The following is a 25,576-nucleotide window of genomic DNA, read 5'->3' as shown; positions in this document are numbered from 1 at the left end:
AATAGTGTCCAGTGTCTTTAATTGACACATACTGTAAATAGTTTGATTTAATTGAGATATTTTGAGGATTCACTTTGTATTAACATGATTCTTAAACAGTCCGTTTATAGGAGAAGGTCACATAGTCACTGTTTATCAGTTAAGTCGGCAGCAGTTGTTTGTAAAATTGCAACATTATTTGGAAGGGTTTAGTGGCGTTGGTGTCACTAGCAAGGGTTTTATTGGTAAACAGAAACGACTAAAGTCAAATCTACTTTCAAGCGCCATTTTGTTTTTATTGATATCACAGGCATAATGCTATCATGCGCCATTTATTACATTTGTATAAAACATATAAAACTGTTTGGATGTTATATTGTTCAGATGCAAAAGATTTTTATGTAAAAAAGATATTGAGAATTAATACAATGGCATTATTGATTACATTGGCTTATAATAAATCATTTAGTACAGCAAGCTCAGTTTGAAATGACATTGGTTATGATAGTAAGTTACTCCCTTTCCATCCATCTAAATGAAAGGCAGAATAAGCCAACCTGGAATACTACTTTATGATAAAATCCTGGCTGTAGTTTTCCATAAAACAAGTTATAAAGTTGACCACTATGGAATGCTTGAATCATCTGATGTCAGTTTGACCAATGTTGTAACATCACTCCAGAAATAGCCAATTATTAATAGCACACTACAATATTCCTCTCACTAAACATTAAACACTCTGGAATTGAAATAATTCCTAGTAGTTATATAGTACCAATAAAACTATCCAAGATTTAAAAACACAGCACTGGGCTACACTATATACCTCTACAATAATTGTATGCAAAAAGAAAACATAATATCATGGATGTGTACAAAAAAGTATGGAATAAATGTTTGTGTGTAAAACAAATGGTTTTAAAAACTTAGTCAGTAGAACATTTTTGTTTGTTTTTACCATGCAAATAAAACATTAAAACTAGAATGTGAACATGTTATTTCAAAAGGTGGTAGTGTTTTTGAGATACTGATGAAATCTGGAGCGGAGAATAATCCGTAATGGAATACACAATGCATGAAACATTTCTCTGATTGTACTGAATTGCATTCTAAAACTACATTCCTTAGTAGGGAATCGTTTCTCCAAATGTTGTACAATTATCAACAGCTGAAGTGCTTACAAAGTAAGTTTTGAAAATCGTTGATTTTTTGAGTAATTAATAAAATTATATACTCCCTATAAAATATATGAATATAGGCAAGTGAAAGGCACAATGGTTTGTAACAATTTATCCAAATGAGATTAAAGCTTTATACAAATATTAATTTGTATTATCAAGTTCATGACATGAACATACAAAATGCTGGAGTTGTCAAAAGTTAGTAGTCAAATTAAGGCAAGATTTGTGTTTAAGGCACTTTTGATTAAAATACATGTGAGAAAAAACAAGTGATTTTCTAGGATTCTTTCCTCGGGAAAGGTATTCAGTGAAATTCAGCAAAGTTTATTCAATGGAACTGAGACTGTTTTGAACTCAACGCCCGGTTCATACTTGAATGTGAAGCGTCATAAATTTGTGACGTCAAAATTCTTAACAGACTTTAGTCTGCAGGAAAGAAAACAAACCAAAAAAGCAAAACTTGCTGATTCTACAGTCAATCTACGCTTATCTACATGACATACTTATGGTATACTTAGCTGTAAGCGAATGCCCAATCAATCTCTGGCAGCTAGCTTCATTCAATCCGCAAATTCTCATGGAGTTTTTCTAGAAACAGAAAATAATTATATCAAACTTTTTAGTGTAACAATTTTTATGATGAGATATAGTACAGTGTTACTAAGCATTGAATCAACTCAGGTAATTGAGCGACTATAATTAACATTATTTTATGAAAGGCTGCAAAGACTTGAACGAGGCAAATGAACCTATTCACATGATGTATACAATCACCTACAAGAACTTGTTGTGCCATGACTTCCAGTGTATTACGGTGCAGTGTGCATTAGGTGACACGTGTGTGGGTGAGACATGAACAATGTCTTTGTTTGGTATAGTCTTGTAAAATGAGTCTGTCAGATTGTCAGTTTGAAGGTTGTCTGTTTTTTTTTTTTACTGTACAGAGTTAGATCTGAAATTGACTTACAACATCGCAACCTGGCTGCTTGCCACATGGGACTTTCTTGACTGGTATGAGCTCCATTCTCTGTCACACAGTAACACCTAATCAAATAAATACACAAACATTTTCTTTTTTAGTTCTAGTGAAATTTGCATTCGATAAACTTCCCTGTGTCTACCCGGGTCTGACCCCAGTGACTTCGAGTAGCTCTGACGTCATTGCTGGGTTACTTGAGGGTCATGACGAAAATCTTTTTGATGGCTAGTTTGATGTCATTCAGGGAGACACTTTCAGGAAGTTTGACACACATGTTTACCTAAACCAGACACTTAATGACTTTGATTCATAGATGCATGCTTTTGTTTGACCTGCCGTCGATTTCACAAAACTCTTCCTAACTTAAGACTAATCTTAGGACTTAGGACGATTCCCAACCCTGCACTGTAGCATGCAGACCTTAAGATTAATACTAAGTTAAGACGAGTTACTCTTCCTAACTCGAGATAAAACGAGTCCTAACTCTTTGTGAAATCGACGGCTGGCCTGTAAATGCAGTTACAAATACACAACTTTGCATTTGTTTCAAAGAGCTGTTTAAGCAAAAAGTAAAACTTAAAACTGTTCTTCTAAGCAAAAATCAGCAGGATACCGGTCACAAATAATACATTGTGGCTTGCTATTTTGTCTGGTAACCTTATTCTAGAAAGCCTAGTTTTGTCATGCTTCGCTACATTTGTTGTTTTCAAGAAGCTCAATAGGATTTGATAATAAATGTATACATACATAGTTCCTGAGCACTGTTTAGGATGATAGTAGCCATCGTCTCTGCAATGAGGTAACATAGCACTCATAGCAGGAATACCCTTCAGACGAGCTTCATCTAGAGCTTGTCTTGCTAGGGTGTACTCACGACGACATGGTGGTACAGTAGCAGCTACAGGTAGAAATAAACAAGACTATAAACCTTTCCATTATTGATCTAACCATGCTGGTTGGCAGGGAAAGTCGAATGTTAGTAAAACACTCAATCGTGTTAACAGATTTTGTTTTCTGCAAGCTGTCAATTAAACAATCGCCCATGGTTGGTTGCTTTGTTTCCAACAAATTTGACACTTTTTTAATTTGTATAACGTTCGTACAACTGTAGCTATTTGTGCTTTTAATGATGGCTTAACATAGTTTTCCAAACTCGGTTAGCAAAAACTTGGGCTGTCACGTTGCATAAGAAAGGTCTGTAACATGCATGGTGTGTTTTCAGTTACAAGAATGATATGGGGTCACGTCATACATGAACTAAAGCTACAAAATGAAGTGACACTAAATAACACTTGGAACATCATGGAGTACTTCATCTGTAGCAAAAATATTACAAAATAGGGAGATGCCAACATTAGGGCTACATGGCTCAGTAACGGCATATCAATCCAGAGTCAAAAGTTCAAATTTCACTCTCATCAATTTTTCTTTGTTCAACCCAAACATCATTTTCGATATCGACTTACAGCACTTTGGTTTTCTGAGGGCTGGGGGCTTCTTTCCAGGTATGCAGAAGCAGCTGCAAAGATAACAAAATCAGAAATCAATCAATCATATTTTTTATAAGTCCAGCTTTCTCCAGAAGATGATCAGAGCATACTGATCAAAAAGTTGAGTTGAAACCAACGGTTCTTTTTAGAACCACCCCAACTCATTAGAGATAGTCATTACATGGTGTTACCGCAAACCTTTCCATATCGTATTTCCACCATGCAAAGTTTCAAATCCTACTCATATTTTTTACATTATTTCAATTGAGTTGTGTAACCTACTGCTGCAAGAATATTCGACTACACAAGTAGTACCTATTGGTCACTGGATAAGAATGAATTGGTCTGTGGATGATGGAGTAATAGATTTTGGAGAAGGTAGCGAGTGTGCAGCCCTTGCACTGACATCACACATGGTTACTATCTGCCTCTTGGGTGCCATTGTAAGATTTAAAGATATGGTACATGTCTTATTACAGCCAAATCATGATCAAGCAATATGTTTTAGATTTGTTAGGAAAAGCCCAAGTAGTTTGTGAAAACCAAACTGAAAACTTGCAATCCACATGTTCAGCTGTGGTCTAGCATTTGAACCGGGGTCCACAAGTGTAACAGACAGGGAATACATTATTGAGCCAGCCTGTTGCCAAATTAAGTCATACTCACAAGAGCCCATGGCATTCTTCTACACTGTATTCATCATCACAGTAAGGTATTGGGATTCCATACAATGGAGGGCGCTGTGCTCCATCTACAACACCATCCCATAAGAAGTTAACTCTACGTGTTACTCCTTGTTCTTCAGTCTCATCACATGGTTTATCAACATTAGCTGAGTGCAAGAAAAAATAGGAGAAAGAGAAATAATCTTACCAGAGGGAAAGGAAAGTCAATGGAAATGAAATGAAAAATCAGAAAGGAGACTAGGAAAAAAATACATGAGGGAACTAAAATCATTGGAGATGGAAAATGAAAGGCAAAACCTGACTGCCCCTAGTATGTAAATCCATTAAAGGGTATATCAGGGAATAGCAGCTGCATGATGTCTTAGATTTGTGTAAATTTTCTCTTTAAACATCTGAAAAATTGGGTTTTGTTTACTCTCTGTTGCTGGTTTTGATTCCAGGCTGTCCTTAATTGGTGTGTTCTACCATCTCACTTTTACCGATTGTGTACATGTGTAAAGGCTCTGAGACTGAAGTTGTAAGACTGATAAGACTTCCCTTTCTTAAGAAACTTCACATGATACTTGGGAAACCTAAGAGGATGGAAATCAAAATAAAGAGAAATTGTAAACCTACGAGATGGCGGGATGACGGGGGTAGTGAAGGTTGCTGGTGAAGCCATCAATGGACCCATCTCAGATGAACTAATCTGAGCTGTTACTCTCGCATGGTACTCCTGATCAGCTGTTAAATCATCAATGACTGCCGAGAGCTGGGTACCAGGGATGGTCATGCGTTCCCATACAGTGGATGGGTCACGGAAGTTTTCAGCGTCTGTGTATTCTACAATGTAGTCTGTTTGGGTGGAGACAGAAATATGGTTAGATAAATAACCATCATTACCAGTATATTGGTCATATACAACAACTTGAATGGTTACAATCTGTCCAAGGTTTAAACAATACAGCACTTGTCTTGTCATGTCTTTCTCAAGTATGAATCTGTCTTACAAAAAAAAGGTTGAGAAAATAGAATTTGCTGTTGCAAACCAGCCAAAAGGACCTAACGTATGAATGCAAAAATGTTGAATGGCCTGATGTTTTGATCTTAGCAGAAGCTGATCAAATAATCGAAATGAAAGCTTGATTAACTACAAGACAAAAGCATACTGGATGATCACAAAGTAAACAATAATTGGATGAAAAACATGCCAAATCAAAACTTGATAAAACCCAACTGACAAACAATACAATGGGTATTTTATAAAACGATAACAGAAACGATAACAGAACAAAAAAGAAAAAAAAATGTATGAAACACCAGACAAACGAGATAGGGAACACCCCCCCTCCCCAAGCCAAAGGAAAACTTGATGAAACCAAAGCAAAACGAGATCTGAAAAAAACACAAGTAAATCAAACAGATGGATGAAACACAAGCCTAAAGAAAACTAGGTGAAAGTTAATCAAAATACAAAATAAAACCGATTGAAACACAAGCCAAAAGAATCAGTATATGAGATTGAGGTGTAAATTATGTGTACTTACTCTTAGGGTGTCTGAGGTGGTGGTAACCAGTTTAATAGAGCTTTAGCAGTAGTTGGACTAGAAACTGTTACTTGAAGATGTAAATTATGTGTACTTACTCTTAGGGTGTCTGAGGTGGTGGTAACCAGTTTAATACAGCTTTAGCAGTAGTTGGACTAGAAACTGTTACTTGAAGATGTAAATTATGTGTACTTACTCTTAGGGTGTCTGAGGTGGTGGTAACCAGTTTAATACAGCTTTAGCAGTAGTTGGACTAGAAACTGTAACTTGAAGATGTAAATTATGTGTACTTACTCTTAGGGTGTCTGAGGTGGTGGTAACCAGTTTAATACAGCTTTAGCAGTAGTTGGACTAGAAACTCTTACTTGAAGATGTAAATTATGTGTACTTACTCTTAGGAGCTCCTGTCTCAGGTGGTGGTAACCAGTTTAATACAGCTTAAGCAATAGTTGGACTAGAAACTGTAACTTGAAGATGTAAATTATGTGAACTTACTCTTAGGGTGTCTCAGGTGGTGGTAACCAGTTTAATACAGCTTTAGCAGTAGTTGGACTAGAAACTGTAACTTGAAGATGTAAATTATGTGTACTTACTCGTAGGGTGTCTGAGGTGGTGGTAACCAGTTTAATACAGCTTTAGCAGTAGTTGGACTAGAAACTGTAACTTGAAGATGTAAATTATGTGTACTTACTCTTAGGAGCTCCTGTCTCAGGTGGTGGTAACCAGTTTAATACAGCTTTAGCAGTAGTTGGACTAGAAACTGTAACTTGAAGATGTAAATTATGTGTACTTACTCTTAGGAGCTCCTGTCTCAGGTGGTGGTAACCAGTTTAATACAGCTTTAGCAGTAGTTGGACTAGAAACTGTTACTTGAAGATGTAAATTATGTGTACTTACTCTTAGGAGCTCCTGTCTCAGGTGGTGGTAACCAGTTTAATACAGCTTTAGCAGTAGTTGGACTAGAAACTGTAACTTGAAGATGTAAATTATGTGTACTTACTCTTAGGAGCTCCTGTCTCAGGTGGTGGTAACCAGTTTAATACAGCTTTAGCAGTAGTTGGACTAGAAACTGTTACTTGAAGATGTAAATTATGTGTACTTACTCTTAGGAGCTCCTGTCTCAGGTGGTGGTAACCAGTTTAATACAGCTTTAGCAGTAGTTGGACTAGAAACTGTAACTTGAAGATGTAAATTATGTGTACTTACTCTTAGGAGCTCCTGTCTCAGGTGGTGGTAACCAGTTTAATACAGCTTTAGCAGTAGTTGGACTAGAAACTGTTACTTGAAGATGTAAATTATGTGTACTTACTCTTAGGGTGTCTCAGGTGGTGGTAACCAGTTTAATACAGCTTTAGCAGTAGTTGGACTAGAAACTGTAACTTGAAGATGTAAATTATGTGTACTTACTCTTAGGAGCTCCTGTCTCAGGTGGTGGTAACCAGTTTAATACAGCTTTAGCAGTAGTTGGACTAGAAACTGTAACTTGAAGATGTAAATTATGTGTACTTACTCTTAGGAGCTCCTGTCTCAGGTGGTGGTAACCAGTTTAATACAGCTTTAGCAGTAGTTGGACTAGAAACTGTAACTTGAAGATGTAAATTATGTGTACTTACTCTTAGGAGCTCCTGTCTCAGGTGGTGGTAACCAGTTTAATACAGCTTTAGCAGTAGTTGGACTAGAAACTGTAACTTGAAGGACGGTAAATCGGTTTGGGGTTCCACCTTGTGCTGATAAAATGACAATATTTAAAAATAAACATTAGTTAAGAGTTAAAGCTTGGAAGCGCGATGTAATAGGAAGTAGCATAACACCCCTTGCAAGTATTCTGCCTGCTCATTGGTTTAGAGCACGTCACATGACATGTCTTAGTTTTGCTAGACGACGGCCGTGTGATTGTGCGTCGGTTTGCCATGCGCTAGTCCGAAGACTAGCACACGGCGTGCAGTACCCAGACGTCCGTTGCGTGTACGAGGATGATAAATTAATAGTCTGTAACCATTTCGGATTGCACGACACTACATGCAGCACAGTAAAAGTGTTTGCAATCTGTATTCGCGTCGTCCGTGGATTGTAGCATTCAGGTCTGTAACTTAATAATAATAGTACAGTATTTAGAAATGTTTGGGGTGTTATAAAACACATATTGACTGCTTTTACTCGTGCAATGGTTAAAAACTATGACTCCCTCGGTGATCCCCATAGCGTTCTATTTTCCCTCGGCTTCGCCTCGGGAAAATAGAACGCTCCCGGGGATCACCTCGGGAGTCATAGTTTTAACCATAGCACTCGAAGCAGTCAATATTTGTATACAGTAGGCAGGTCTAGCATTCTCCTAAAGACTGAGTTACATTTATGAAATCTCCAGAACAATCGCAATTCTGATTTTTCCAAGAGACACCATTTCAATGCATATTCTTAAAAACTTTAGGTTAAAATCACTATAGGTATACTCTCCCATTTTATCCTGTGGACTTCTGCTTATTTAATTAATAATAAAACAAAAATAACCCTTCTTTGGCTCAACTGATATAACACAAATTGAGTGAATTAGTGACAAGACAAGAAGTCTTACTTCTTAGTTTAGAAGTGTCCCAGTCTCTTCTTCTGACTAAAGTGGGGAAAAAAAGGCAAAACTCATTACCTGGATCCCTGGTTGCATCAACAACTGGTTCACTAAGAGCACTCCTACGTTGCGGATCCAATATGAGCTGAACTGTAAACTGATATGAAACACCAGGTAGAAGATCATCAATCTCATAACTTGTGTCTCGAGTACGTTCGTTAAGCTTCCTGAAGTCAAATAAATAAAGTAGAAAATAAGTCAATCTCGTAACTTGTTTCTCGAGTGCGTTTGTTAAGCTTCCTGAAGTCAAACAAAACAAATAAAGTATAAATTCACTGTCAACCGTTAATGATTCAGAAAGGTTATTTATGTAGACTTCCAGCTGCAATTCCAGAGCAGAGGTCTTACAAACTAGACTACTGAGATTAGAGTTTTAATCCTATTAGGGAACCTTTAAAGAGTCTTCCAGAGCAGAGGTCTTACAAACTAGACTACTGAGATTAGTTAGGTAGCTAGAGACAGTTTTAAACCTATTAGGGAACCTTTAAAGAGTCTTCCAGAGCAGAGGTCTTACAAACTAGACTACTGAGATAAGTTAGGTAGCTAGATGCAGTTTTAAACCTATTAGGGAACCTTTAAAGAGTCTTCCAGAGCAGACGTCTTACAAACTAGACTACTGAGATTAGTTAGGTAGCTAGATGCAGTTTTAAACCTATTAGGGAACCTTTAAAGAGTCTTCCAGAGCAGACGTCTTACAAACTAGACTACTGAGATTAGTTAGGTAGCTAGATGCAGTTTTAATCCTATTAGGGAACCTTTAAAGAGTCTTCCAGAGCAGACGTCTTACAAACTAGACTACTGAGATTAGTTAGGTAGCTAGATGCAGTTTTAATTCTATTAGGGAACCTTTAAAGAGTCTTCCAGAGCAGACGTCTTACAAACTAGACTACTGAGATTAGTTAGGTAGCTAGAGACAGTTTTAATCCTATTAGGGAACCTTTAAAGAGTCTTCCAGAGCAGATGTCTTACAAACTAGACTACTGAGATTAGTTAGGTAGCTAGATGCAGTTTTAATCCTATTAGGGAACCTTTAAAGAGTCTTCCAGAGCAGACGTCTTACAAACTAGACTACTGAGATTAGTTAGGTAGCTAGATGCAGTTTTAAACCTATTAGGGAACCTTTAAAGAGTCTTCCAGAGCAGAGGTCTTACAAACTAGACTACTGAGATTAGTTAGGTAGCTAGATGCAGTTTTAAACCTATTAGGGAACCTTTAAAGAGTCTTCCAGAGCAGACGTCTTACAAACTAAAATACTGAGATTAGTTAGGTAGCTAGATGCAGTTTTAAACCTATTAGGCAACCCTTAAAGAGTCTTCCAGAGCAGACGTCTTACAAACTAGACTACTGAGATTAGAGTTTTAATCCTATTAGGGAACCTTTAAAGAGTCTTCCAGAGCAGAGGTCTTACAAACTAGACTACTGAGATTAGTTAGGTAGCTAGAGACAGTTTTAATCCTATTAGGGAACCTTTAAAGAGTCTTCCAGAGCAGAGGTCTTACAAACTAGACTACTGAGATTAGTAAGGTAGCTAGATGCAGTTTTAAACCTATTAGGGAACCTTTAAAGAGTCTTCCAGAGCAGAGGTCTTACAAACTAGACTACTGAGATTAGAGTTTTAATCCTATTAGGGAACCTTTAAAGAGTCTTCCAGAGCAGAGGTCTTACAAACTAGACTACTGAGATTAGTTAGGTAGCTAGAGACAGTTTTAATCCTATTAGGGAACCTTTAAAGAGTCTTCCAGAGCAGAGGTCTTACAAACTAGACTACTGAGATTAGTAAGGTAGCTAGATGCAGTTTTAAACCTATTAGGGAACCTTTAAAGAGTCTTCCAGAGCAGAGGTCTTACAAACTAGACTACTGAGATTAGAGTTTTAATCCTATTAGGGAACCTTTAAAGAGTCTTCCAGAGCAGAGGTCTTACAAACTAGACTACTGAGATTAGTTAGGTAGCTAGAGACAGTTTTAATCCTATTAGGGAACCTTTAAAGAGTCTGTATTCGTTTGGTAATCACTCTTAAAATGAATGGCAATAAAAACTGACTTGGTTAGAAGTACAACAGCTTCTTAAGATAAAGCATAATTAAGAAAGAAGTCAAAATAAGGCAAAATAAGTCCGCTTTTATCCCAAATATTTGAATTTGAGAAACGTTATTGTCATATATGTTTCTGAGATTGTGTATTCCAATTACGGATTGGTCTTCCTGCAAAGGATAACCGCTCCGGATTTCCGGGAATACCTTAAAAAATCTAAATAGGATTAAAACAATTGAACAGCTCCAACAAGATTTAATACTCTTTAATCGTTTCTCACCTCTCCTCTCCAGCAACTCCATATTGGATATTGTAGAAGCGGTTATCATTCACAACCTGTGAATGTCCTAAGCTGGAATCAGTCCATGAAAGACGAATTGTTGATGTATCCACGATTGTAGTTTGCAAGTTAACTGGAGGTTCAATCACTTCTGTGGAAGTAATTCCAGGAAGACCAGTTAGAAGAACATTTTAGGAGGTACTCAGTTTTTCTTGCATATTTTGGACTTTTGTTACCAGCCAGATTAAAACCTGGCTCCAACTTCCTAAAGCTTATTAAGCACAACAGGTCTATTAGCACAACAACATTAGGCTTAGAATAGGTTTAACAATGCTTATTTGGGGTTCATAGAAGATTTTTAAGCACTTTGTTTGCTTATGCAGCTCTCTACCATTGGGCCCTGCTTTATACTTTCATCCAATTAAGGAAACAATCAAACTGCTGGATATACTTATTGTGTCCTAATTGATGAATCTCTCCCAACTCTTTAATCATTCAAGTGTTTTATGCATGTGTAGTAACCATAGTGAGTGTTCATTTGATTGAATTGGTTTCCTTAATACAGAGGAGAGGAACAGTATGCTATTCAAGAATAGGACATTAATTTAATTAACATTAGTTATTTTTACTTAGTTAATTAGTGTAAATAATGCTGATTTATTAATAACTATTAATTACAATACTATTCCTTTCTTTATAACTGTTAAGTCACATCAATATTACACATTATCCATTCATGCTATATAAGGAGCATGCTTCTCTAAGTATTAGGTTTTGCAGGCAGTATTGCAGCATTTTAAACCATACTTGGCAAAAAAAACTGAAGAGATTATCATGAACTTTGGGTAATAAAGCCATTCAAATCCCTAAAAAAATTAATAAAAAAAAAATATTAAAAAAATGCCAGAAGTAAAATATTACACTTTCTGCAACCTAAACAATCTGCAAGAGCACTTTTTCAGTTAGCTATTTTTCTTTTGCAAATCTGTGGCTCAATTGCCTCAACACTGCAAAGACTCATATCATTGGTTCAGTTATAGCATGAATCAAGAATCAAGATATATCATTGGTTCAGTTATAGCATGAATCAAGAATCAATATATATCATTGGTTCAGTTATAGCAAGAATCAAGAATCAAGATCTAGTCATAATAATGCAAAGCTAGCACATTTCTTCTGCTTATAATTAGTCAATTGGAAAACATCATTTAAGAGATGTTATGTAGCTTCAGTGGATGCCTAGGAGTTAGGTAAAAAACTGTTCTCAAGTAAAACATTTCAGTAAACATTCAGTAGAAAAAGAAGAAGGAACAGGGATGCTCAAACCTATGCAGCTAACCACAACTATAGGTTTTCTCGGCCAATTTCGGAAAAAGAGCAGCCAATTTAACTATCAAGCTATTCTATTTATCGCGAAACCGAATGCTACTGAAAAGAGTAATTCAATTTCGTTTTATGATAAGTCATACGTAATGTTGTGTCATTCGATTTAACAAAATAAACATTCAATTTAACAATTAATAAAAGCGGCATTCAAATTCGCAGACGCTTCTTGAGGCATGTTTTTCACGAAAAAGAATGACGATACGCTAAATTGAACAGAATGCTAAAGGAATTTTACTCGACTTAAGATGAAATTGAATGGCCGAATTCTGAATTTGAAACGCAGTAACGACTGGAGAGGCAAAACAGTTTTAATTCGAATGCATGAAAATGTAAATGACTGCTCATTTGCCGAATTTGTCCGAGAAAACCTATATTCTCCCTTTTAAATGAATAACTTGTCATACAACACGTATTGTGCTAACTTTAGCTGGGAAGTGTCACACACAGTGATAACTAAGTCAAGTGTTTTGAGCACAGAACTCTTGTCATACACAGTGATTACACAGCAATTACAAGCTGTTTGGAACGTGAATTTTCAATCAAACATGAAATACATGAAAGTAATCGAGTTGTGAACTTTAGTCACACACAGTGATAAGTTTATCCATCATTAGTCCGTATCAACCCACCAAAAACTCTGATACCACAACAAATTAACCCACACAAATTTTGACATATTTTGATGATACTTTTAAGCAGAAGTGCCTCCCATAAACAGTTATCAAAAACCTGTTTCTGGAAATGGTATTTTTAGTTTTTTAAATATGATTAAATGTTATTTATCCAAATGCCTGGTGTAGGTACTTTTCTTAATTTGTTTATATATCTTTCAGAATGTTTAACACAAATATTAAACTTTTGATGATGGCCTGTCCAAAAAAGAATTCACACAACCAGAGCATATAAGTAAAAGCAGACAAAAAACTTCCCTTACAAAAAGGATCGTCAAACCACATTAAATCAGGGTTCTATACCATAGTGGTTAAGTTTGGGTAGGGTTAAGTATGGGTTTGGCTAGGGTTAAGTAGGGGTCACCCAGTAATGATTGTATTTTAATTTAAAGGTAGGGTCCTCTTTGTTTTTTGTTTCTAATGTAATGCTGATTTCAAATCGAAAACAACAAAGATACAATAAAAGCCACCTGTGAAAATTTCAGTTGAAAGAATACTACAAAAAACTGTAACATCAAGAGAGTTGGAATTTTCTAAACATTGCTCATTGAAAACCTTTGGAGACTCAAATTTGTTGACACACTTTTCGTGATTTCTAATCAAAAGTGCGATTCAGATGAAATAATTTCACAGGATGCTTACTTCCATCTTCATCTTCACGACAAGTACCGGTTTTGGGAAAAAGTTCACCCTACTTATTTTCCAATGTATGACCCTATATTCCAAAATAAATTATAGCAATTCTGCTTCATCTTCCCAATGTTTGTTAGTTTGTAAGTCTCTTTATTTATGGCAAGTAAACTACTCGAATTGACTCCATTAAGAGGATTTAACACAGCAGACAATTGATTAAACAGCAAGGTCAAACCATGGAGGAAGGAAGAGAAGGAGCTCAAACTCCTTCTCTTCCTTCCTCCATGGTCAAACAAAGCTAAGCCAACACTCAAGGTTTACAACTTCCAGTATCTTAAAAAACAAAGTTCTGTGTGCTTAATAAACAAGGGTGGATTGCGACTATGAAATTAAAACAATGTACTGAGTAGACCAACTTAGGAGTGGCCCTTGCAAAAATCTTTGCAAACTTTGTACAGAGGAAAATGTTTCATCCTTCTCTACGGATTCAAATGAACTCAGAAAACATAAACAGATACTGAAATTTGCAAAAGAAAACAACCAACAATAAACTATCACATTAAAACTTATAAGCTATTTGTAATAAGCAGCCATTAGGGTGGAGGGGCAAGGCAAGGTGTTGGAGTGGGGTTCAACCTGTCACATCATGAACCATTATCAAGGAGAGATGGAGAAGGGGGCAAGGTGCTGGAGAGGGGTCAACCTCATAAAGGGGGTGACCCACAAAGGGCTATTTCAGCCATCATCAGTGAGAGATGGAGGAGGGGGCAAGGTGCTGGAGGGGTCAACCTCATTAAGGGCTACCTGTTTGAGCTGTATCAGGGAGAGATGGAGGAGGGGGAGAGGTGCTGGATGGGGTCAACCTTGTAAAGGGCTACCTGTTGGAGCCATTATCAGGGAGAGATGGAGGAGGGGGCAAGGTGCTGGAGGGGTCAACCTCATAAAGGGCTACCTGTTTGAGCTGTATCAGGGAGAGATGGAGGAGGGGGAGAGGTGCTGGATGGGGTCAACCTTGTAAAGGGCTACCTGTTGGAGCCATTATCAGGGAGAGATGGAGGAGGGGGCAAGGTGCTGGAGGGGTCAACCTCATTAAGGGCTACCTGTTTGAGCTGTATCAGGGAGAGATGGAGGAGGGGGAGAGGTGCTGGAGGAGGTCAACCTCATTAAGGGCTACCTGTTGGAGCCATTATCAGGGAGAGATGGAGGAGGGGGCAAGGTGCTGGAGGGGGTCAACCTCATTAAGGGCTACCTGTTGGAGCTGTATCAGGGAGAGATGGAGGAGGGGGAGAGGTGCTGGAGGGGGTCAACCTCATTAAGGGCTACCTGTTGGAGCTGTATCAGGGAGAGATGGAGGAGGGGGAGAGGTGCTGGATGGGGTCAACCTTGTAAAGGGCTACCTGTTGGAGCCATTATAAGGGAGAGATGGAGGAGGGGGCAAGGTGCTGGAGGGGGTCAACCTCATTAAGGGCTACCTGTTTGAGCTGTATCAGGGAGAGATGGAGGAGGGTGAGAGGTGCTGGATGGGGTCAACCTTGTAAAGGGCTACCTGTTGGAGCCATTATCAGGGAGAGATGGAGGAGGGGGCAAGGTGCTGGAGGGGGTCAACCTCATTAAGGGCTACCTGTTTGAGCTGTATCAGGGAGAGATGGAGGAGGGGGAGAGGTGCTGGATGGGGTCAACCTTGTAAAGGGCTACCTGTTGGAGCCATTATCAGGGAGAGATGGAGGAGGGGGCAAGGTGCTGGAGGGGGTCAACCTCATTAAGGGCTACCTGTTTGAGCTGTATCAGGGAGAGATGGAGGAGGGGGAGAGGTGCTGGAGGGGGTCAACCTCATTAAGGGCTACCTGTTGGAGCCATTATCAGGGAGAGATGGAGGAGGGGGCAAGGTGCTGGAGGGGGTCAACCTCATTAAGGGATACCTGTTGGAGCAGCTACCCCTGCAATAACCTCCCCAGCAGCTGGTGACCTTGGGTTTCTATTACACGATTTCCTCAGGAACGTGCCACGAACTGTATCAACCTTTCCCCGGTACCCATCTTCGTGCATGCAGGTATCCCGTAGCAACTGAAGACAGTTAAGAATTTGAAGGATTCTTGGGCACACTGTATTCCCATCCTCCTCGTCAGAGGGCAGGGTGCCAAATTGCTCCGTGCACTGTTGCTGTTGATGATTACATCGCTCCTCTGTATATATACATTTATATTTCAGACTTTTTTTCTGTTGTAATATCCACTGCTTAGAGCATTTTTAGGCCTGAATTTGAGGTCTAGAAATCTACCCTCTTAAAGCACACAACTTCATGTGACAAGGGTGTTTTTGAGGTCTAGAAATCTACCCTCTTAAAGCACACATTTTCATGTGACAAGGGTGTTTTTTTTCTTTCATTATCATCTCGCAACTTCGATGTCCAATTGAGCTCAAATTTTCACAGGTTTGTTATTTTAAGCACATGTTGAGATACACCAAGTGAGAAGACTGGTCTTTGACAATTACCAATAGTGTCCAGTGTCTTTAAGAAATTAAATGTTTTGGAAAACAAATTATTTGTGAAAACAACAATGAATCAGAAACTCCAGGTTTTTCGAGATAACACGATGAAGGTATACATGATCAATAGTCTAAAGAGGTCTCCATCAGTGTTAAATCAAACCAGGAATCATTTGTAACTCCATAAGAATTCAACAATAACAATCAAGATTCCTCATTGTCTTAGAGTTTAAACAATAAAAACAATAATAACAAAGAACCATTTTTGTACAGCGCATATCACACTCACATATCTCTATGTCTCTATAGTTTATAAAGGTAAACTATTCAAATTTCCTTGATGCCATTTAAAAAAGTTTTTAAACGTTTGTTGAGTTTTCTAAAACAATTTGTAGAATAACACAAAACAAAATGTATTACAAAATGACACGTGTGCAGAGAAACTTTTCAAAAAAAACATAAAAGGCATTATCACTTTTTATGAAACTAAATCCCAAAGAAAAGAGAAATGAAAAGATAAACTTACCAGGTGGCAAATCTGGAAATAAAAGAAACAAAATTGTTGTCAAAAACAAATATGACTTCGTATTTAAACAAACAGGTTGTAAGGCATTGTTTTGTTATAAGAATGTGTGGGAAAACTATGCAAGTTAGCTATCAACGTTTTGTTATATTTTAATTTATTTTAGAACACATCCAACATAGTTAAGTATGAAAACATGAGATGATGAAGAACGTCATGTTTCATCTATGAGAAGAAAACCCCACGTAGGAAAAATTCGCCCAATCAGGTAGGGACTGAAAACCCAACCCAAATGCAAGGCTCTGGTCTGAGATGGGATGTGAACCAGGGCGTGTAGAGGGGAAAGGCAGTGAAGAAACCACTGAGACAACCTGGTCCACAAGTTCCTCACTTATCATCTTAAACATTTTATTTTCTTGACTTGTCATCTTAAGAATTGAGGGGTATGTCACACAAGCAACCAGTTTCAGGCAATCTCCAAGAAGGAAACCCATTCACATTTTAAAGATCACCTTTTTTTCTTGTGGTTTATAAGATAATGTTCAAGAAAGACTCATGTGCCACCAAAATGGTCCTGTAGCATGCACTGCAATTGGTTGCCTTCAAGTTGCCTGTAACTAGGTTGCCTGAGGGAAAGGCCCTGTTGCCTCGAAAAGTGTAACTACGTATCCTGAGGGCAAGGCCATGAATTCAAAATAAACTCACCCAAAGTCTGTACACTTCTTCTGACTGCATCACTCCTCCCAGCTGCATTTATTGCATAAATCTTGAGATAGTATAAACTATCAGGCTTCAAGTCTTGTATCTCTACTGAATCTGATTCTCTCTCTACTTCAACTCGGAACTCTTCAGCTTCTGGATTAGTTCCGTAGGAAACTTGAAATCCACTGATTGGTTCCGTTATTTCAGATAACATCCAGCTGATATCTATGGAGGATGGTGAAGAGCTGTAGGCCAAGACACCTCTGGGTTGGGTTGGTAAACCTTGGGGGATAATATTAATAACGTCATAATAATCTTTAATGACAACTTCAGTTTTGGCTTGAAGCTGCATCAAGCTTTCTAACTTTATTAATTTTGGTTTATCTACCCATACACCGATGTGTGTTAGCACTGTATACTCTGTAATTTCCCCAGTCCTGTGAAAAAATTTCACAGGCATATATTGACATGTGGAAACAATCTATACCAACAGCCAAAAGTTTAGACATGTAAACACTTAAAATGTAGGCCGAATGAATGAAAACAGTTAAACAGAAACATCTGTTAACTACAACTACAAGGCGTATTCGTTTGTGCGTGTATATGTTTGTTTTTTGGGTTATTTTTTACCGTTTCCCATATTTAGTGATGCACTTTACCATTCAACATCTCTCTGTTTTCTGTTTTTGACTGATCTACTTTTTCTAAGTGCTCTTTATTTTACTTTCATAGTGTTTGTGTACAAGACCCCGAGGGATAAAAGTTGTGCATTGACTCAAATTTCTCAGATGACTATATTCAAGTTCAAGCATAGATTGCAGTTTTGCACAATATTCTCATGTCTAATCAAACTTTAATTGGATGTACTTACTGAGTTGCTCTGGTACATCTTGTTGATGCCATTCAGCCCTTGCTACCGGCCCATCACCATCATTATTATATGCTTGAACTGTAGCTCTATACTTAGTACCAACTTTCAAGCCTTCAATCTCATGAGCAAGCTGTTCTGATGCAACACTTCTTAACATTAGTTCACTCTGTGATGCACCAGTTAGTCCGAACCCTACAATGTATCCAGCAATATGGATGCTTCCTGCAGGGCGTGTCCATGTGATGACTGCACTACGGGGTGAGGTGCTTTGGACTGAGACTTGACCAGGAGCAGCTGGTAGAGGGATCTCTGGAGGCTCTGATCAACATAAGAAGGTACAAGATTGCATGATAATAATAATAATATATCTATACCGAGCACATATCTGTCAATAAAGGCGCACTTTAGAGAAAATTAGTGGTAACAATTATTCAAAAAATTTGACTAAGATTTAGAAAGAACAGTTAAAAAAATATGTTTTTAAACTGAACTTGAAGCACTGAAAGGATGTGGTGGTGCAAAGATCTCTTGAAAGAGTATTTTTTAAACTCATGGAGAAGCCACACATAATGATCTGTCGACATTCCCCATGCTTCACTTGCCCCTTTAGTTATGCCATTGAGTTTAGTACAAGACCTAAGATGGTCCTTAGTTCAGCAGAACGATTATGATTGTGACAGACCATCAGTAGACTAAATTGTAAGAAAACTTGAAAAGATTTACAAGAAAACCTAAAGACAGAGAGTCTTACTTTGTGTAGCAGGTCCAGGTTGAGACCATAGAAGTGAAGCAGGATGACTCTCACCAACATTATTGACTGATGAAACCTTAATCACGTACTCCACACCAGGATCTAATCCTTCTAGATCAACCATCATGGAACTAGCTTCAATGTGTCCTTGGGTTAGTTTACTATCTGGAGAGCCAACTGGACCATAAAGATAGGTATACCGAGTGAGACCTGATGATGTAGGGCTCCATGATATAATGGCAGTCTGGGGTGACGTTGGATTGGCACGGATGTTTGTAGGTGCAATTGGTGGTCCAGCTAGACACATACAAAAAGAAAATATGATGAGTTAAGTAAGTTGCACAAGACAGTTCATTACAAAAAAGTGTGCAAAATATTGTTGTTGTTGTTGTTGTTGTTGTTGTAAATTCCGACAAGTATATTTGTTTATCTCCTTTTCACATAGTAATTGTTAAATTCCCCGATGGACAAATTACAATTTTGAAGTCACATTTTATTTCATCTATCATGACACTGTAAATACTCAGCAATTCAAGGATTCATTGTTGTAGTCCATTTAGGATGAAATAGAACAAGACTCTCATTTTAAATTTGTACACATGAATCTTTTCATTGTTTTTATAATCTGGGCTGCTTTAAGCCAGAATAAGGTTATCAGCCAAAATACAATTTCTTGTTCACTTTAAAGAAGTCATGTGTAACTCCTAAAAGTATCTAAGCACAAACAGCAATGCTTAGCAACTTAGGATTACCATCCAAACATCATGGCACATATGCCATTCAGTGACTGGTATCCTTCTCATTTTTGCTATGCAGGAAATTGTTAAGAACTTGAGCATAGCGATGAAATTGGGCCTGTAAAAAAGCTTCCCAAATCAACCACAGAATGGAAGAATGGGTCACACAAATTAGTTTCGGTCTGCTGGAGACATCTTTTGGAAGTTGTGAAAAAGGATTACATTGTAATTGACTGTCTAGACTGAAATTATGAGGCATATTTGGCTTCTGACCAGGTTAGAATGTTAGGTAACATTAATGTTGTTAAAGTAAACTCATAAAAAACACTGGAGTTGAAAATCGTTGGATATTTGTGATTGAAAAAAGTAACTGGTGGGAAAAAAGGCAACTGATGGAAAAAGGCAACTGAGTGGAGATGGCAACTGATAGAAAAAGGGAACTGAGGGATAAAGGCAACTAATGAAAAAAAGGGAACTATGGAAAAAGGCAACTGATGGAAAGAAGGTAAATTATGGGAAAAGGAATTATGGAAAAAGGCAACTGATGGAAATAGGCAAATAATAATATATGGCAACAAATGGAAAACAGTAAACTATGGAAACTGACAACTGATGGAAAAAGGTAAGTTGTTAAATAAGGCAACTGATGTGAAGATGACTGTAGGTCAGTTAACAAATGAGACTAGAGAGTAACAATAGAAGAGACAGTGTAACATACACTGCTTATCGAGACATTCTGGTCGTCTTTCCAGACAGGTTGCTCCAACTGCACAGGCGTGCCTGCGCACTCATCGTTCCTCCTGGCTCTGGGCCCATGCATCTTGTACCTGTTCAGTGCTTTATTACATTGATTGAAGATGGAAGATGTTATCAACTTTATGAAAGAGACGACTAACTCAAAATATGATGCTGGAGGTTGGTACTTGATGATAAGAGATGGTAGGCTGTTTAACACCTTGAAGAAGAGACACAACTGATGAATTCGATGGAAATGGGTGCTTACTTGCCAATGCAAGATAGTACTTATGAGACAATGAGAGATGATACTGACTCTATCACGAAGGAGGTGAAAATTCTAATGAATATGATGATGAAGCTGGGTACTTGATGATGTGGTGGGGCTTCTAGTATCATGATGGAGAGAGCTTACTGATGAATATGAAGGAGCTGGGTGCTAACTTGCCAATGAAAGATAGTACTTATGAGAAAATGAGAGATGATACTGACTCTATCACCAAGGAGGTGAATTTTCTAATGAATATGATGATGAAGCTGGGTACTTGATGATGTGGTGGGGCTTCTAGTATCATGATCGAGAGAGCTTACTGATGGATAGGAAGGAGCTGGGTGCTAACTTGCCAATGAAAGATAGTACTTATGAGAAAATGAGAGGTGAAACTGACTCTATCACGAAGGACGTGAATTTCTAATGAATATGATGATGAAGCTGGGTACTTGATGATGTGGTGGGGCTTCTAGTATCATGATCGAGAGAGCATACTGATGGATATGAAGGAGCTGGGTGCTAACTTGCCAATGAAAGATGGTACTTATGAGAAAATGAGAGATGATACTGACTCTATCACGAAGGACGTGAATTTCTAATGAATATGATGATGAAGCTGGGTACTTGATGATGTGGTGGGGCTTCTAGTATCATGATCGAGAGAGCTTACTGATGGATAGGAAGGAGCTGGGTGCTAACTTGCCAATGAAAGATAGTACTTATGAGAAAATGAGAGGTGAAACTGACTCTATCACGAAGGACGTGAATTTCTAATGAATATGATGATGAAGCTGGGTACTTGATGATGTGGTGGGGCTTCTAGTATCATGATGGAGAGAGCTTACTGATGGATATGAAGGAGCTGGGTGCTAACTTGCCAATGAAAGATGGTGCTAACTTCATGATAAAGTAGATGGCTGGCTTATGAATATGATGATGAAGTTGGGTACTAACTTGATGATGCATGATGGCATTGATGCCATCATGAAGGAGAGGACTATCTCATGAAAATGAGATGAAGTGGGGTACTTCCTTGACACCTGAAGATGGTACTACATTGAATATGAGGGATGGTACTACCTTGACACTAACATGAAGATGAGAGACGGTACTCCCTTGACGACAAAAGATGATACTAGCATGAAGATGGAAGATGACGGAGAGTACTAACTTAACTGATGAATGGAGCTAGTTACTTGCTTGATGATGGAAAGCAGTATTACTTGATGATAAGACTATAATTTTGACCTGTAAGCGATGATGATGAAATAATTGTGAATGAGCTGGGTACTAAACTGAGACTGAAAGGATGGTACTTTGATGATGAAGGACAGCACTAAATTGAGACACTAATTTTGGCAACTAAGCAATGATGAAAATTTATGATGAAGCATGCTGCTTGAAAGTGTAATCAGGAGACTTACTTTGTTGCACTGTCGAGGCCTGTAAATACAATGCCGGCCCCTCACCAACTTGATTAAATGCTTTCAGACTGAGTACATATGCAGTATCGGGGATGAGATCAGTGATGGTAAACTCAGTTTGAGTACTTGGAAATCGCTCTCGGTACTCAGTCGGAGCTCCTACTCCATAGGACAGGATGTATCCTTCAATACTTGCATCAGACGGGGCTTGCCAAGTTACCACTATCTCTGTGTCGGACTGGCTGCTTTGAATGCCTAGTGGTATTGGAGGAACCACACTTCCTGGCACTGAAAAAATGTAGTATTGTTTAACACCAAGGTCATTGTAATGAACTGATTTGACACTCAACTTCACCAGTTGTTACGCTGAAACATTGACTGTCATTGACTGTTAACACAATGTATGTAAGATCCTTTCCAAACAGAGAATAACTTCTTGTTTATCTCCTTATTGTTAATTTCTATTTGATGTATTTTTAAAACATATTTGATGTTAGCATGTGTTCAGTTTTAACTGCGATACATGTTTTAATATACAATTTTTGAATTTTATTGAATTGAAGAACTAAAACAGCCCAAAGGGTAAATTCTAGTTTATCCCCGAGGATGTATGTTCAGATTATGAATGTGTATTGTGCTTTAAAAGCTTTCAGTAAGAAACAAAGATCTTCTCTTTGAGTCGAAGTTCAGATTGCAAGGAAATAGCTGACGATTAACTTACTGCTTGGCACTGTTGAGGCTTCTAAAACCAATGCCTTCCCTTCACCAGCTTGATTAAATGCTTTCAGACTGAGAACATATGAAGTATCAGGAATAAGATCGGTGATGGTAAACTCAGTTTGAGTACTTGTGAATCTTCGTTGGTGCTCAGAAGCAACTCCTTCTCCATAGGTCAGGGTGTATCCTTCAATTGGAATACTTGTATCTGATGGAGGTTCCCAAGTTACCACTATCTCTGTGTCGGACTGGCTGCTTCGAATCCTTCTTGGTATTGGAGGTACTTTAGATGAACTTTCTGGTGCTGATTGGACACAATAACCTCTGTTAACAATTATAGTTTATGTTCCCACATTGCTTCGTTCAAATATCTAGTTTGTGATTATTAAAAAAGGTACAATAAATGCAAACCATTGATGCGATCACTCAGGTCTTGATACATAGTTCCAGTGTTGTAGTCTGGTAACCTATCTCAGTATCTCTTTTTAGTCCTTTAGGTCTCAACTAGAAAAGTAAGGTTACATGATGAAGCAAAACCAGATCTAAAAAATTCTCCTGAAGACGAGCAGAGTATATGTTTGATAGGCAAAACCACACAGGCTCTTTTTTAGAGCCAACACTCCCTCAAAATAAAAGTTTACTATTTAGAATGTCTTATATCTAAAAGTTGTCACATCAGAGAAGTCACCAAGTACTTACCAAAAGAAACATGGCATCACACAATTTTTACACCTTATATATTTAAGTCATTCCACTAAACCACCTTAGAGGTCAAACAGTAATGATCAGGCATGCAACTGTAACTTCACAAAAAAAGAGGTCAATTCAAATTGTAATGATTTTGTATAGTATTTTTTCAATTTTGAATGGTAAAACTGAGAATAAAAGAGGAAATCAGCTGATCCAAGGAAAGTAGCATGCCTTATTGATAAGAATAGAATGCACCCCAATATCTTACTCAGAGGGCATGCAGTAAAAGTGATATCAGAATGTGTAGGACTTCCATCTTACCTTGGTACCACTGTGCATAAGCTTCCTCTCCCACCTCACCCGTAGAAGTAGCTGCTAACGTCAGCAGATAGCTGGTACCCGACTGTAAATCCCCTAGGATGTACTGGTCTAAGTCCGCAGGTAGCGTCATCGTGTTCAGACTATTCTCATTGGGACCATATTGTAGCTGGTAACCACCAATGCAAGCACTTTTGGATGGAGGGGTCCAGTTTACCATTGCTGATGTGCCAGACTGTGCAACCACGTTCAGATTCTTGGGCGCTGATGCAACTTCTGGATTATCCAATAACAAAAACAATTTATGTTAAAAAAACAAAACAGAATAAACAAATATATGTTAAGTGTGCTTCTACAGCTCTCTGAAAACTTCTCTCTTTTTATTAGATTTATATTTTGTAATACTTTGAATGTTAGCCAACTTTTATACAAATTTTCATTCAAGACTTAACCAACGCCACTTAAAAAAAGGACTGTAAGTTTGAAGAAAAAAATAATCAGTTGATAACAAAATAAAAGATGAAAAATCCCATAAATTTGAAAAGATTATAACTGTATAAAGGTTACTTACTCTCTGCTGATGCAAAGCTACTGTAACGACTCAAACCAGAAGTTGTAGTTGTTGCCATCCTTACAAAATAATCTCCACAATTCTGGAGACCTAGAAAACAAACATAATCATCATAATAACACTAATACAAGAAGGAAATATTAATCTGTTTAGAACTTTTTAAGTGCTACTTATTTACAAAATGTTTCCTTACAAAATGTTACTTGGGGAATGTATGCTCTGATTACACTACCAACCCCAAAAGTATCAATCAAGTTTTATTTTTGGCACAGGGCTCGAGTTTGAGGGAAAATCCACAAGATCACAAAGCTTTCTGTAGCTCAAAGTGTTGACTGGACCAACGTTGTTTTTACAAGAATCAAAATTACAGACAAATTTCTGACAAAGTTTAACATGAATTAAACTGTTTTTATTTGAACAAGTACTGTGAGACATGAAAGATTGATCTCAATAATAAGTCTCCGTGTCTTGTGAATCCAGTTAACACAATTCATTCTTTTGTTTCTTTTGCTCACAGGACTCATGTGATTCAACCGTGTGTCGGTGAATACTCCTATTTTTTTGCTGACACGACTGATATTTTATATAGTGTATAAAAAGTTTGAGACAGAGAACAATATCATGCTAAAGGAAAAAAGAGCATTTTCTTTATTTGGATTTATCGCTGTGGCGAACACTCTATAAATGCCTTATAGATCCTTGTGTTGATGCTTAGACATAATGGAGCAAAATTATATTTTGCATAAACTATTATCAACATATTATGCAAATGAGCGGATCACTTTACCTGTAATATCATAAATTAATGGTGAGTCAGGGATCTTGAGTTTCACCATCTTGCCCTTTGACCCCAGTCTGTAATGAAGCCTGTATCCATTAACAGTTCCTCCTCGATCATCTGTTCCTGGAGTCCATTCAACTCTTAGGTTAGTCGGTGATGTGAAGTAACTGGTGAAGTCTGGTGCGGTAGGACCTGTTTGATAAAGAGAATGTTATCAAGGTAACTCATCGCATCAGAAGGGTAAAGCAATGATTGTCAAATATCTTGTTGACCCCACAATGCCATTATCCCCCACTCTGACAAACAAGAGCTTAAAGGCAGTGGACACTATTGGTAATTGTCAAAGACTAGCCTTCACAGTTGGTGTATCTCAACATATGCATAAAATAACAAACCTGTGAAAATTTGAGCTCAATCGGTCATCGAAGTTGCGAGATAATAATGAAAGAAAAAACACCTTTGTCACACGAAGTTGTGTGCAGTTAGATGGTTGATTTCGAGACCTCAATTTCTTAATCTGAGGTCTCAAAAT

General features: G+C 37.8%; 1 protein-coding gene across 2 annotated transcripts in view; it reads right to left on the bottom strand.

Moving 5' to 3' along the window:
- Positions 1 to 251: 251 nt before the first annotated feature.
- LOC117287765 (neogenin-like) overlaps positions 252 to 25,576 on the bottom strand; it is a 29,569-nt gene continuing 4,244 nt past the window's right edge. The window contains exons 2-20 of one of the 2 annotated variants that reach the window (XM_033768277.1): positions 25,051 to 25,236; positions 24,264 to 24,353; positions 23,696 to 23,968; positions 22,689 to 22,988; positions 21,968 to 22,255; positions 18,801 to 19,097; positions 18,050 to 18,367; positions 17,182 to 17,460; positions 16,480 to 16,491; positions 15,386 to 15,649; positions 10,777 to 10,927; positions 8,483 to 8,631; positions 7,455 to 7,568; positions 4,931 to 5,149; positions 4,296 to 4,461; positions 3,606 to 3,658; positions 2,887 to 3,037; positions 2,128 to 2,204; positions 252 to 1,748 (exon numbers count right to left, since the gene is read on the bottom strand). In XM_033768277.1, coding sequence (XP_033624168.1) covers positions 1,747 to 1,748; positions 2,128 to 2,204; positions 2,887 to 3,037; positions 3,606 to 3,658; positions 4,296 to 4,461; positions 4,931 to 5,149; positions 7,455 to 7,568; positions 8,483 to 8,631; positions 10,777 to 10,927; positions 15,386 to 15,649; positions 16,480 to 16,491; positions 17,182 to 17,460; positions 18,050 to 18,367; positions 18,801 to 19,097; positions 21,968 to 22,255; positions 22,689 to 22,988; positions 23,696 to 23,968; positions 24,264 to 24,353; positions 25,051 to 25,236 — 3,389 coding nt within the window. In that variant the 3' untranslated portion in view covers positions 252 to 1,746. The remainder of the gene's footprint in view (positions 1,749 to 2,127; positions 2,205 to 2,886; positions 3,038 to 3,605; positions 3,659 to 4,295; positions 4,462 to 4,930; positions 5,150 to 7,454; positions 7,569 to 8,482; positions 8,632 to 10,776; positions 10,928 to 15,385; positions 15,650 to 16,479; positions 16,492 to 17,181; positions 17,461 to 18,049; positions 18,368 to 18,800; positions 19,098 to 21,967; positions 22,256 to 22,688; positions 22,989 to 23,695; positions 23,969 to 24,263; positions 24,354 to 25,050; positions 25,237 to 25,576) is intronic. The other variant, XM_033768278.1, reaches the window with a different exon arrangement.

This window comes from Asterias rubens, chromosome 3 (genome assembly GCF_902459465.1).
Source record: "Asterias rubens chromosome 3, eAstRub1.3, whole genome shotgun sequence".
In the NCBI taxonomy this organism is placed as follows: domain Eukaryota; kingdom Metazoa; phylum Echinodermata; class Asteroidea; order Forcipulatida; family Asteriidae; genus Asterias; species Asterias rubens.
This window is presented reverse-complemented; position numbering and strand designations above follow the sequence as displayed.